The sequence below is a fragment of the Spermophilus citellus genome (genome assembly GCF_964194105.1).
Source record: "Spermophilus citellus genome assembly, chromosome: 9".
In the NCBI taxonomy this organism is placed as follows: Eukaryota; Metazoa; Chordata; class Mammalia; order Rodentia; family Sciuridae; genus Spermophilus; species Spermophilus citellus.
In genome coordinates this window covers 9,443,655-9,458,719 of record NC_138191.1, presented here as the reverse complement: position 1 = coordinate 9,458,719, position 15,065 = coordinate 9,443,655, and the positions used below count along the sequence as shown (strand labels likewise).

Here is a 15,065-nt window from a genome sequence, read left to right as displayed (position 1 = left end):
AGGTCTGGGACACCTCCAAGCTAGTTATAGCCTCCCACCACAAGCCAGTTCTTATCCAGCTGAAATCCCAAACTAAATTTTTTTGTGTGTCCCAATTTACCATCTCCAAACCTTACATAGATAAACTTACACCCATCACAGACCGGCTACTTGCCCTGGTGCTCTTCATTCCTACTGACTCTCCCAGAAACACTACCATATTGCCAGTATGCAAACCCTCAGGAGCCTATGGCTTAGTCTAAGACCTCTGTCTAATTAATAGGGCAGTTATTCCCATCCACCTGGTGGTTCCCATATCTTTCTCATATCTCCCCTTCGACCACTCACTTTGATGTCCTGGATCTTAAAGCTGCCTTCTTTACAGTGCCCCTCCATCCTGACTCTTACTACGTCTTTGCCTTCACATGGGAAGACCCTACATCCTTTAGGTCTCAACAGCTGACATAGATAGTCCTACCCCAAGGCTCCAGGAACAGTCCCCACCTCTTTGGGCAACCCTTGACCCAGGATGTGATTGCTTGTACTTGGGGGATAGCACTCTCTTACAATTGCATAGAAGTCTTCCCTACCTCCAGGGAAACTGCTGACACCATAGCCTCCATCCTCACTGAGCAGATCATTTCCAGGTTTGGTAATTTCCCACCACCATTCGGTCAGACATCAGTCCAGCCTTCACTTCTCAGGTTGTTCAACTAGTCTCCAAAGGCCTCAACATCACTTGGAGGGTCCACATCCCCTACCAACCCCAATTCTTGGGTAAGGTTGAGAGGGCTAATGGCATTCTCAAGGATCATCTCACTAAATTTGCTATTTAACTCAGGCTGTCCTGGCCCAATCTCCTGCCGTTGGCCCTCACCCAAATTAGGGCAGCCCCTAAAGCCCCTTCAGGCCTGAGCTCTTGGAGTTACACTATGAGCACCCTTTCTTAATCAACTGAAGCTTTGCAATCACCCCTCCTCCCCTTGTGTCCTACCTGCCCCATGTCACACTTCTACACAAAATCCTAAGGGAACACAAAGACCAGTGCCTTCCTGTGCCATCTGTTCCCTCAAACCCAGCACAACCACAAACTGAATCAGACCCTCTTTAACTGGGTGACAGTCTTACTATGGGAGCTGCATTCTCAATCATTGGAACTTCTCTGGATTTCTCACCAACCCTCTGCTTCTTGTACTAATCATTAACCTCTCTCAAGCTTCTATCCTAACCCATAGATGGCACTTCTACATCCAAGCAACATGGCATCAGGATGGCACCACCACTCTCAGTTTATGGGTTAAGATGATTGCCCTTCCACTGGCTGCAATCAGGCAGTCACCCTTAACATCACTGGATTCAACCTGGCCACCTCATCCCACCTATGTGCAGTAATGCTGTGCTTTATAACAGACCAAACTGAGGAATCTTGTAAACACTGGTCTAACACCTCTGGTGGCTGCCCTTATACTTCATGCAAGAAAAGCATCCCAGATAAGGCTTGCTATGAGAAATGAGCATACACCAAATTAAATATTTGGAACCATGGGACCTGAAATGGGCTTCTGGTGTTGATGGTAAATTTTATTCTTAGGGTTTTGCCAAGCACCCTTCAGCCCCTATAAGAACATGGAGAACTTGTATACAAGTGTTCCCTCAAATTCACAGAACCATCCAGGAGCAAGAGAAGGAACTCCAACACCATCTGGATGCAGTTGCCCATCCTAAAGCTGACCCTTTCTCATAGATGGTCCTAATACATCAGGGCCTTCAGCTTCTCAATTTATCCAAAGTTAATAACATTTCAGACTGTTTCTTCTGCGCAGGTTTGGATCATACTCCATTAACTGTGATTCCCATTGATCTTCCTCTCAATACCACAACCATACCACAAGGGACCCCCTCTCTAGCCTTTGAGAAGGGACCTCTTTGTTAACTCATCAGGGAATTTCCCCTGATGCTACACTTCCTCTGGTTCAGAACCCTGATCGATTGTTCAAATTTCTTCCCCATCCTTTGCTCTGCCAGGGTTCTTTTTCTGGTGCAATGGTACCCTAACAAAAATCTAAGCCTCAACATGCCCTTTGCTTTCGGTGTTCCTTCCACTTGGGTCCCTCAACTAACTCTGTGCAGTGCGGCTGAATTAACATGGCTTGTTACTACCTCCCTTTCCAGGACAAGAAGGGCCATCTTTCTACCAGTAGTAGTTGGACTCTCCCTGGCATCCTCCCTTGCTGCCTCTGGACTGGGGGCAGAAGGTCTTGGTTATGCAGTAACCTCTACTCAGAAGCTTGAACAACAACTTCAGGAAGCAGTAGAGGCATCGGCCACCTCTGTAGCTTCCCTACAAAGGCAAATAACATCTCTTGCCCAAGTTTCATTACAGAACCATTGAGCCCTAATCTCCTGATGGCAGACAAAGGAGGATCATGTCTCTTCTTGAAAGAAGAATGCTGCTACTATATCAATGAAACTGGATTGGTTGAAAAGAATATTGATACCCTCCATCATTTGGGTAAAAGACTTAAACAGCAACCATCAAATGCCCCTTGGCCAGGCTGGCTAAACTCAGTCCTCATTATATGGCTGACTCCTATTCTCACTCCTATATTAGTCATAGAGCATCTATTAATGATTCTCCCTGACTCCTCAGGTTCATCCAAAAGCATATGGGTGAAATTGCCAGAGTGACCTACAGTCAGATGCTCCTACACTCCTACAGTTTTTTCTCCACTGAACCGATACCTGAGCCATCCCCTTCCCCCACAGAGCCCCTAGCCAGTAGAAAGTAGCCAGATGAAATTTGCTGCCCTATATCATCAAAAAGGCTGGGATGTAAGTCGATGGTTGTGGCTGAGGAACAAAGCAACAAGCAACCCACGTATGCAAAAGAACCACCAATCAGGCACCCACGGAACCTCCAGTTGATCACCGGGGTCTCCTAGCCAATCCTGGATCTTAGCCAGCTCCCTTGACCAACCCCAGTAGGACAAGGGACTCTGGAAACCCCTTTTTCTTGTCCCAAGCCCTCCATTTCTGCCCTACGTCCAATAAAAATTTCAATCTGATCCACCCAGGGTCTCATCTGGGTGGGATATATCAATGAAACCTCATTGAGCAGCCTTTTTATATCTGCCTCCTTTTGGTCACCACTGCCTGACTTTATTATCACCACTGGAAAAAAAATAAAAGAAGAAAATTTTCAGTTTGGGTCTGTCTTGCACTTCTACTTTCTGAAAACCTATTTCTGTTCTTATCTCAAATAGGTCTGTCCTGGTCCTGCTTTCTCTCATATTCCTGGACTTTCAGGCTGACATACAGAGGGTCCTTAGCAGTTCCTGTGCTCTTGTTCAAGGTGTTGTTATATTGATGTTGCTGAGAAGGCTTTACTTGACTCCAAATGTACTCTAGAAAATTACTGATCCTTGGTTTCACTCATTTTGTAATCCTTACTAGATTTGTGCCTGGAATTTTTTCATGAATGGTGTCCAGAATACTCTTTTCCCAGTAATTAAAAAAACATGAATGCCAGAAATATTTCTATATCTTCTATACTTTTAGCCTCTTAAAGAATTTTTCAATGATGTCACAAGCAAGGCCACACAGGCTTCTTTAAAAAAAATAAAGTCAATATTACAGACATGTCAGTCTCCTCAAATTAAACTAGATATCTGTGCAATCTGAATCAAATTTAGCTGGTATTTCCATAGAAGTTGACAATTTTATGAATAATTATTAGCAAGAAAAGAACCAAAAATACCCAAGAAGCACTGGAAAAATACAAAGTAGGAAAGTTATACTAATAATTATTAAGATTTCTTATAAATCTAAAGGATTTATAAAATGTAAGAATTAAAGGATTTATAACCTGAAACAGGTTATATAAAAAAAGAATAAATGTATAAAATAAGTATAGAAAATAAGGAATCCAGACCATAGACATAGATAGATGATGAATGATAAATAGATGGTTAGATAGATAGATATATGCATATAGATATGATATACTATGTTTGGGTTCTATGAATTCTGTGGAAATCTGCCCAATCAAAAGCTGTCATGGTGGGACCCCAGTGGATCTCCAGCTTATCTTATCTCCAGCCGGTCTTTCCTCTGAGACAATCCAGGTTGGACAGAAATACATTTTACTTTATCCAGTTCCTATATTCTAGGCTTCTATGGCTAGGTGCCATCTTACAACTGGAGTAAAGTTTGCTAGAGTTTTTCCTGCCCTGTGGCTTATAACTACAGGGTATTGCTATTTTTTCATCTTTGCCATCATTTCCCCGTGATCACTCAGGAGGCTACAACACCACAATACCAACTACAACATCGCAATCCCAACTACAACATCACAATCCCATCTGGATAACCAAGCCAAGCAGAAAGTCCAAGACGCAGGCATCCAAGCCCATGTGGCAACATGTAACCCAGAGAGAAAGTGGCTTTGAAATCAAAGAAAAGAAACAAAAAGGAAAGTTCTTTCATGGTCATGGAGTGGAAGAATTTATGTTGTTAAAATGTACATACTGTTAAAAGCAATCTATAAATTCAAAGTAATCCCCATCAAAATACAAATGGACATTATTCACAGAGCTAGGAAAAGCAGTCCCAAAATTCATGTGGAAGCCCAAAAGACCCCACAGAGACAAAGCCATCTTGAACATAAAGAAGAAAGCTGGAATCATCACAATACCTGATTTCGGGACACACAGCAGAACTGTAGTAACAAAAAAAGATTGATATTGCCATAAAATCAGGCGCCCAGACCAACAGAATAGAATAGAGATCCCAGAAATAAACTCACAGATCTACACCCAACTGACTTTCGACAAAGGCCCCTAAAACACATATTGACTAAAAGATGGTCTCTTCAATTGACAGTGCTGGGAAAAATCAGTATCCACATGTAGAACACAGAACCTGGACTCCTATCTCTGACGCTGTAAAAACTCAACTCAAATAAATAAAAGACCTGAAATTTCAAACTAGTGAAGAAAACAGGGGAAGTATCTCAATACTTTGACAGAGACACTGATTTCCTGGATAACTCCCTCGGCCAAAATAATAGAAAACAAAAGCAAAAATTGACAAATAAAACAACATCTAACATAAAATCTGAAAGTATACAAAAAAGAAAAAAAATACTGAAAAGTTTCTGTACAGAAAAGGGGTCAATTAACAATGTGAGTAGACAATATGAAGAATGGAAGAAAATTCTTGCCAACTATGTATCTCATGGTGGGTTAATATCAAGAGCTATAGTAACAAACATGGCATATTATTGGCAACAAAATAGACTTGTAGACCAATGGTACAGAATAGAAGACACAGAGACAAACCCACATAAATATGGTTAGGTCATACCAGACAAAGGTGCCAAAAACATACAGTGGAGAAAAGATACCCTATTCAACAAATAGCACTGGCAAAACTGGAAATCCATATGCAGCAAAATGAAACTAAACTTCTCTCTCTCTCTCTCTCTCTCTCTCTCTCTCTCTCTCTCTCTCTCTCTCACCCTGCACAAAACTCAACTAGAAATAGATCAAAGACTTAGGCACTAGAACAGAGACCTGCATGTATTAGAAGAAAAAATATGCTTAAATCTACACCACAACAGCCTAGAATCAGACTTATTTAACAAGACTCTTAAAGAATAAGAAGTAAAATCAAGAATCAATAAATGGGATGGATTCAAATTAAAAAGCTTTTTATCAGCAAAGGAAGCAATCAATAAGGTGAGGATAGAGACTACAGATTGGGAGGAAAATCTTTACCAAATGCACCTCTGATAAAGCATTAATTGCTTGTGTGTTTGTGTGTGTGTGTGTGTGTGTATATATAATTTAACACCAAAAAAATAATTCAATCGATAAATTGGCTATGGAACTGAATAGACACTTCATGGAAGAAGAAATAAAACTGATCAACAATACATGAAAAAGTGTTCAACATCTCTAGCAATTAGAGAAAAGCAAATCAAAACTACATTAAGATTCCATTTCACTCCTGTCAGAATGGCAATCATCAAGAATACAGGCAACAATAAATGTTGGAGAGGATATGGGGGGAAAGGTACACTCAAACATCGTTGGTGGGACTGCAAATTGGTGCAACCACTATGGGAAGCAGTATGGAGATTCCTCTTAAGACTTGGAATGGAACCACCATTTGACCCAGCTATTCCACTCCTCAGTTTATACCTAAAGGACTTAAAATCAGTATACTACAGTAATGCAGCCACATCATTGTTTATAGCAGCTCTATTCACAATGCCTAAACTATAGAACCAATTTAGGTGTCCTTCAATAGATGAATGGATAAAGAAAATGTGGCATATATATTCAATGGAATATTACTCATCTTTAAAGAAGAATGAAATTATGGCATTTATCAGTAAATGGAAGGAGTTGGAGAATATCATGCTAAGCAAATTAAGCCAATCCCCAAAAAACAAAGGCTGAATGTTTTCTCTAGTATGTAGATGCTAATTCACAATAAAGTGAGGGAAGGACACTAGAGAAGATTAGTGTTACCTTAGATTAGGTAGAGGGAAGTGAAGGGCAGAGAGAAGAAGGTATGTGGGAATAGAAAAGACACTAGAATGAAACAGACATTATTACTCTATGTATATATGTGACTACCTGACCAGTATGATTCTACAACATGTACACTCAGAAAAATGAGAAATTATATCCCATCTATGTATGATATATCAAAGTACTGTCATATATAACTAATATATGACATATATCTACTGTCATATATAACTAAAACAAGTAAAAGAAATTATAAAAACTATACCTATGAAACTAAAAGAAAAAAAAAAGTAGTCCATTTAAAAATGGGCAAGTGATCTAAAAAGGCACTTCTCAAACAAAAACAAATGGTCAATAAGTAAATGAAGAAATACTCTCTATAATGAGCCATCTGGGAAATGCAAATCAAAACTATAATGAGAAATCATGTCACCCCACTTATAATGACTACTTAAGTGCAGTGGAACACTTCCTTAATCCCTGATTCAGAAAGGAGAAGTTCAAGTTCAAAGCCAATCTGGGCAATTTATGAAGACCTATCTCTAAATTAAAAAAATAAAATAAAATAAAACAAAACAAAACCTAGAGATCTAAATCAGTGGTAAAATTTCCCTGGGTTCAATCCCCAAAATCAAATAAATAAATAAATAACCTACCAGTGCTGGTGAGAATAAGGAACTCTTACACACTGCTGGTGACAGTGTAAATTAGTACAATCACCATGGAGAACAGTGTAGTGTGGAGTTTCCACAAACAAACTAGATCTACCACGTGATTCAGCCATTTCACTTCTGGTTGTTTATCCAAAGGAAAGCAAATCATCACGCCAAAGAGAAACCTAGCCAGTCATGTTTGTACGACACTTTTCACAAGAGCTAAAATACAAAATTGTCCTAGGTATTCATCAACAGATGGATGGATTTATAATCTATACAGACACATTGGACTATTATTCAACAATCAAGAAAATCTTTCTATTTGCAGCAAAATGGATGATTCTGAAAGCCATTATATTAAGTATACAAGGCCAGAAACTAAAAAACAAGTAGTGCATATTTTCTCTCAGATGCAAAAGCTGAAAAGTTTCAACCTGAATATAAAATAGTAATTAATAGCAGTTACGATGGAAGGAGGAGGTAAATAAAGAAAAATGAGATTGGATCCTGGCATGCTATATGCACATGTAGAAGTATCACACCAAACACCATTAATATGTGCAGTTAGCATGTGTTAATAAGTAAAAATAAAATGTAAAATAGAGAAATTAAAAAAACACATCATCTCTGACCCAGAAATCTCATTTCTATGTGTATTCCCAATAGAAACAACTCTTATGTTTATAAAAATATGGACAAACCAGTAATCCCAGCTATTTGGATGGCTGAGGCAGGAGGATCACAAGTTTCTGGCCACCATGTGCAACTTAGAAAGACACTATCTAAAAATAAAATTTTAACATAAAAGAGGATGTAGCTCAGAAATAGAGTGCTACTAGGTTAAATCTCCAGTACCATCAAAAGGGGGGGGGGAGGGAAGATATATACAAAATTCTAAAAGCAGTATTGTTCAAAATAGCTAACATCTGGCAACAATTTAAACATCTATTTACAGCAGAATGGAAAAAAAATGTACAATCATGTGACATAATACTATACAGCAACAAAAAAGGTTGAACTACTGCTATAATACTTCTCTGATAATGTTTCTGTTTAAAGAAATATGGCACATGATGAATTACTTGTAAATACATATTAAATATGATTTTTAAACGAAATACACAAAACCAAGAACAACATGGATAGATGCCACAGAAATAATGTTCAGCAAAAAAGGCAGGCATATCAGAGTACTTACCACTAAGATTTCAGAATGCGAGTTTCAAAAAATTAAATAAAAAACTAGTCTATGTTGGTAGAGATCAGAGTATTGGTTGCCTTTAAGAGGTTACTAACTGGAAAGAGAAGCCACGAGGGAAACTTCTAAGTGCTGAAAATATTCTTTATAAGAGTAGTGGATCATGCTTGGGTTTTGTTTACAGTGGAGATCCTAAAACAGAAGAGAAGAGAAAACTGAAGCAGTCTATATTGGCATTGGGAGCTTTCATGATAAAACTTTATTTGGAGACATGACAACAGGGACCATGAGTGGGACACTAGGAAGGGTAAAACAGGAAAGGAGGGAAGGCCAATACAGGATGTTATCAGGCTTCTCACTGCTACCAAAAAAACAAACAAACAAAAACCTTGGATCTGATCTTGCTGGGGGCTTCTGATTCTTTATACTGATTTTGTCTCTGAATATCTACCTGAGAAATAAGAAAAGTACATATTCATGACCTCCCATCCATTAATTGTCACGGATTGTCACGGGGTGTTACTTGCAGATCTGAGCATTGGCAAATGCTAAATAGCTTCTCTCAGGTGTCCCAATCACATAGCAGGAAAAGTCTAGGGACAAAGGCACAGAGGATGTGACATGCAACTGAAGTGAGCCTCTGCCACAATTGTTTTAGTAGAATGGCACAGAGGTGTCTGCTACTGTCATGTTATGTCGTCACACATGTACACAAAATTCAAAAATCAATCTTTTTGTTTATTACTAAGAAAGTCTCAATAATCTACAGCCTCACAGCCTGGGTTAACCTTTTAGCTCTCCACACCACCTAGTGGTGAAACATAAACATTTTACAAGTGTCAGCAGGTGTTTAAAGAGAAAATTTGCTGTTTCACTTTGTTCCAAATTGAGATGCTGGTGCCTGAGGTAGAATGCTCACCTGCAGTGTCAGCTGTTTGTCTGTTGGAAATGTTTTTCTTTACAGGCATACCCAATTTGGTACTTTTATTTTTATTTTTATTTTATTTTTTAAAGAGAGAGGGAGAGACACAGAGAGAATTTTTTTTTTTAAAGAGAGAGTGAGAGAGGAGAGAGAGAGAGAAATTTTTTTAATATTTATTTTTCAGTTCTCGGGGGACACAACATCTTTGTTGGTATGTGGTGCTGAGGATCGAACCCGGGCCGCACGCATGCCAGGCGAGCACGCTACCGCTTGAGCCACATCCCCAGCCCCCCATTTCGTACTTTTAAATAAATATATTCATGTAGGGAGCTTTGTAGATGGAACTTTGCTGTAAATGGAGGATTTTATCTGGATCTGGGATATTTCCCCTATATTTTCCCTAAGTTATGGTCAGCTTTAAATAAAATCTTCACATTGCATTTGTAATCTAATCAAGCATAATTTCATTTTGGAACTATTCTCAGTGAATATGTTTGCCATACATATAATAAAGTATAGATGTATGATGAATGAAAGCAGGACAAGTGAATGCAGGAATTAATTTTTTAGGAAGAAATCCATGGGACAAAATTTCTTACAGGTGCTATATCACCTGCACCTTGTCTGTCTAGTTGTTTCCCTTTTCCTGGGTTCCCTCTTCTCAGCTGCCTAAGCAAAATTAGGCTAAGTCCCTTTCCCCGAATTCATTTCAAGTAAGTCCTTCCAGGAAGATAAGAACAAAAGAATCAATAAAAATACTAAACTGCAGAATAAAATTGGGTAGGCAAAATTTTCAAGCTGAGAACACAGTGATGATCTTTTTTCTTTCCAATACTTTATACTTACTACGCACCTGCTGCACAGTAAGTGCCTAAGAACTGTTTGTTACATCAGCTTATGGATTTTAAAGTAACTGAAGTCTGGTCATACATGGCTTACCTCACACTGTCAGTTGGTGTCATTAGTCAATCCCCATTAGTCAGGATTTCTAATTTGTCGACCTGTGGAAACTTTTATAACCCCAAATTAAGTACTGACAGTGCTTTTGCAGTCATTCATAGATATGTACAGACTGTTGCAAAATGGGAGTTAAATGAAGAACACATTCCCTATGAAAGTAAAAAAAAAAGTGAAGCTCTGTCTTCAGGTTTCCCTTCTCACTGAAGGACGAGCATCCTTTGTGTGGCCTAGTGAGTGCCATGTTTTTCACAGTTTGTGGTCTTTGTCACTGATATTGTAAATTAAAATGACCCCAAACACATCTCTAACATGCTATCTCTTGTTCATAATCTGAAGAAGGTGATGTGTATTACACAGGAAGAAGGTGTTTTATGTCAGCTTTTGTTATAGTTATAATGCTGTTGTCTGAGAGTTCAATGTTAGTAAACAATGCAATGCACTGGAAAAAAAGAAAGATAAAATTTGATGATTGGTAAGTGACATAATTTATAAAGTAACTACTATAATACTATGATAAAGGTATGACAAACAGACAAACAATCATATTTGTGTTTTATTGAGATAACAACAGATTTTTTTAACATATGGTAGACAGCAATGTAGGAAGGTTGAAAGCCTAGGAAATTTGTGATCACATCAATCAGGGTCAGGAAATTGTTAAATATTTCTCTGATAATGTTTCTGTTTAAAGAAATATGGGACACAATAAATTACTTGTAAATATATATTAAATAAGATTTTTAAACAAAATACACAAAAACAAGGTTATGTATTGATCAGTTAACAAAGACAGTGTGAACAGACACTCAAAGGAAAGTAACCCTTTATTTACCTTAGGAGCATCGCTCAGTGCTCACTAACAGTGTTTGCAGCAGCAACTGTAGAGAATATAACTCTTGAGAATGAACTTTACTCACCTGGACCTACTGCAGTCCTCAAGGGCAGCACTTTGGTTCCTCATTTTTGATTCCCTCCTCAGTGATGCCCTTGGCCATATTTCAGGTATCACCACAATGATGTGCCTCTCAACCTTTAATGTATCTGTGAATCTTCTGATGATTTTGTTGAAATGAAAACTGGAATTCAGTAAGTCTGAGACCAGGCTACAGAGTCTACATTTCTACCAAACTCCCATGTAATGAATCTGCTGCTTGACCATAAACCACAGTGAATATGGAGGACCTTCATCCTCCCCTGCTCTTTTGGTTTAGAGCACTTGGAACAATGGTTTTATGCTAACATTTCCCTAAAATCTAATAACAGAATTGGTAAGAGGCAAAACTATGTTTCCCCTGAGAGACTCAGAAAAGAAGGTAGAACTAAGAAAGCACGAAGTCTCCTGGCAAAGCAAGACTTAACAAGAAGAACATCAAATGTCTCAACTACGCCTAAGGTATAAGGACTGCATAGAATTTAAAAAACAAAACAAACAAACAAAGAAAAAACTACAAACCTTACATAATCAACACAGGTTTTATTAAGAATTTGTTGCATGCATGCCAGACACTTCACCAAGGATACAGTTATTCATAAAGCAAATGCTTTGCTCTCAAACTTTTAAAAACTTAAAAGAAGAAACAAAACTACACACCTGCCACAGATGCTAGGAAGTGAGGGGTGTACAGTGAAATCTGGGGATGCACAGATGTAGGGGAGATGGCTTCCCACTGTAGATCAAGGAAGGACCCCTGGAGGATGTGACATCTGAAATGCACCTGATGATCCATTTTATCTATCCAGGCTGACACTGCTAACATCCTGTTCCATTCAGAGTTGAACCCACAGAAGCCGGGTCAGAGCAACAAATCCTGCAAGATTACATTGAGCATATATTGGTAAATTATCATGGAGCAGAAATGAATTGCAAAGTTTTAACAAGGAGAGTCTAAGTGATGTCATCTCCATGTGGTGTTCAGGTGTAGACTGGGCACCTGAGTAGCTGGGTCCTCACTTCAGAGAGAGCAAGCACTGCAGGGAGCTTCACTTTGTGTCCTAAGTGAACAAAAAAAGAACAGACCTTTATAAGGTGAAGGTGAGAACTGAGCAGAAAATGGGAATGGGGTCTAAGGGGAAAATGAAAAGTGAGGAAAAAGTCAAAAAGAGAAGGGAAGACCATTGGGGAGGAGGAATGAACAGAATAATGGATACAAAGAACTCACCAGCGTTTCCTAAACCAATATCCAAGACCTGTCAGAAGAGCCAGGGCCACGATCACAGCCAAGAGGATCTAGCCCAGGGCACTATGAGGTGCTGCAGATTCAAGTGGATACTAACAATGGTGTTTCAATCTGCATCTATAGATCCCTCAATTTGAATTCTTCCATTCTTTGAATTACATATTTTTCTTCTTTTGGGGTCTGGAATTTGTAAATCCCAGTTTTTTACCTGGTCCTCATGCTCTGCTATAAGACCCTTCATCCCATCTCCAGCCTGGGTCAAGCTCTTACCACCCCAGTGGAGGACGAGGTCCTGCCCTCCTAGGCTGTTGTGCTTCACCCTGCAGGCCAGGCCAGCTGCCTCCCCAGCTGCCACATCCAGGGTTGCTTGGAGATACCACGTCTCATCACCATTGGGCAGGATGTCACCTCTCTGAGTGCCCAGCTGCTCCTGCTCACCTCGCATCCATATCACCCACACGGGCTTTGGGTAGAAGCCAGACACACGACACACCAGCAGAAGATGGCCAGGCCCAGGGCTGGGACCACTGGACAGCCAGGCCTCAGGCTTCACTGTAAAGAACAGAGAAGACATTTCGACTCTAACATAGACTGAGAAGTTTAGAATTCCACATCAGCCTACAAAGACACATCATTCCTAGTTCTTAGATTTCACTCATCATTCTCTTTTTATTCTGAATTTTATTTTAAAATATGAAAATTCTTTGAGACTGGATAGAAGACTGACCTTGTCGCTGGAGAAGAGCTTTCCCTCCATCTAGAAGATCCAAGATTAAACGTGGGCAGGTGTCACTGAGGAGCCAATGTATCCTATTTGTGTAGGCTTGGTTCAGATTGAGTATTTCACAGGCTTTCTTGGCCTTTCTTCCACCCTCTGGAGATGGTAACCATGTTTTATTCTGGAAGCTCAGGAAATCATGTCCTTGGATAGCTACCTGCACAAAGCCTAGGAAGCCCTTCCCAGAGTGCAGTTCACAGTCTGTTGCCAGCTGTAGAACAAAGGGATCTGGGGAAGAAGAGTAGTGAATTAGGGTAGAAAAGGGAGAAAAAGGACAGAAGTGCAATGAGATGAAAGCAAAAGACAATAGAAGCAGAAGGGAGTTGGGGAAGTTTAAGGGATGGACCCCAGCGTGGTTTGGTCAGAGGTTAACAAGTTCATAAGTAGCAAAAACTAATCTTTTTGAAAATCTGGTTGTGTTTACGCACATGCCCAGGGTTTGATTGCAGTTTTATGCTGAAGAGAGTTCAGTAAGTTTCAAAGCAGAGAAGGCTGCTTCCTTAAGTAATAAAAGTTCACTGAGATGCCCCACCCCTCATCCCTTTTTTTCTCCCAGCAAGAGAAGTGAACTCACCTTTAAACATTAATCGAGAAATATAAAATTCCCGGTGGTTCATGAAGTATAACTGGATCAACTTTTCCACATCCATCCAATCCTTCTTACTGAAGTTGCCCCTGGACCAGGGATACAGGAAAATGAAGGTACCAGAGGTGCTGTTCCATCTGTGAGTCTGCAGCTCCCCCAACCAGGCTGACCACAGATGTACCCAGGAATGTTTGTGAAAGGATGATGTCTGGATGACATGATAGGAGACAGGTTCCTCAAATCCTGTGGCAAAAGAATAGATAGAACAGGCAGAAATGAAACATTGGAAGGGAGACTTGGGAAAGAAAGGTGACCTCTTGGGAAGACTCAGAATCTGGAAAAGTGGAGAGCCACCGTTACCTTAGCTGACATCTACTGGCCCCCAGGGTCCCATGCTCTACCAACAGCCTCCATGAGAGCACAGAGGGCTTGAGTAAGAGCACGCAGAATGGGGCCAGCTTGGCCCTCGTTCTCTCCAGGTGTGTGCAGGGGAAACTGCCATCACCACACACACACACACACACACACACACACACACACACTCAACAGGTCTCTTGCCCCAGTTCTTACCAAATTCACTGTCCCCTCCTGGGAAGAGAGCAGTGAGCAAGGGGAGTAGCAGAAACAGCATGGTCCTTGCAGATGCTACTTCTTTCTCTCAGAGAAGTCGTCCTTTGATTTCTGTTCTAAACAAACCTCCCCACAGACCTCTCTTCTGACTTCCTTATTCAACAAAAACACAAAACTTTTCTGCCTGAAACCAAAAAAAAAAAAAAAACAATCTGCTCCCTCCCAAAACCCTGAGCACCTACTCCGTTTCCCCTACCCCAGCTATTCTGACACTCTTCCCAGTCTTCCAACTTCTCTCATTGTCACAAATTTCCATCCTGGTCATCTTCCCTTATTTCAACTGCTATGGCACAAGTCTTCTGTGGCATTAAAAAGTCCCTTACCACAAGGGACACTTCTTTTATTGCTGGGTATGGAACCCAGGATCTTCAGCACTTTTTTTCATTGTAATACTTTTGAATTATCCCCCATGTGTTCTCTTGCCTGCCCCACCCCCACTCCACCTCATTCATATCTCTGACATCACCAGTGACTTTATTTCCTTTTTTCAGAAGCCCCTATAACTGTCCTCTGAAACAGTATCACCTACTGAGTCTGTGGATCCTGTACCCAGGGCTGCTTTGTGGGGCATGCAGCCAGTCCAGTATGTAATACTCCATGATCACCACCTTGAATTTTATAATAATTTTATTGAATTTGT

General features: G+C 40.1%; 1 protein-coding gene across 1 annotated transcript; it reads right to left on the bottom strand.

Moving 5' to 3' along the window:
• Positions 1-12,273: 12,273 nt before the first annotated feature.
• LOC308656861 (T-cell surface glycoprotein CD1a-like) lies at positions 12,274-13,859 on the bottom strand (the record flags this gene model as incomplete). The annotated part of the gene is made up of 5 exons (XM_081308209.1): positions 12,274-12,317; positions 12,414-12,441; positions 12,640-12,983; positions 13,159-13,437; positions 13,784-13,859. The coding sequence occupies 5 exons, from the start codon at positions 13,857-13,859 to the stop codon at positions 12,274-12,276; spliced, it is 771 nt and encodes a 256-aa protein (XP_081164335.1).
• Between the last annotated feature and the right edge of the window lie 1,206 nt (positions 13,860-15,065).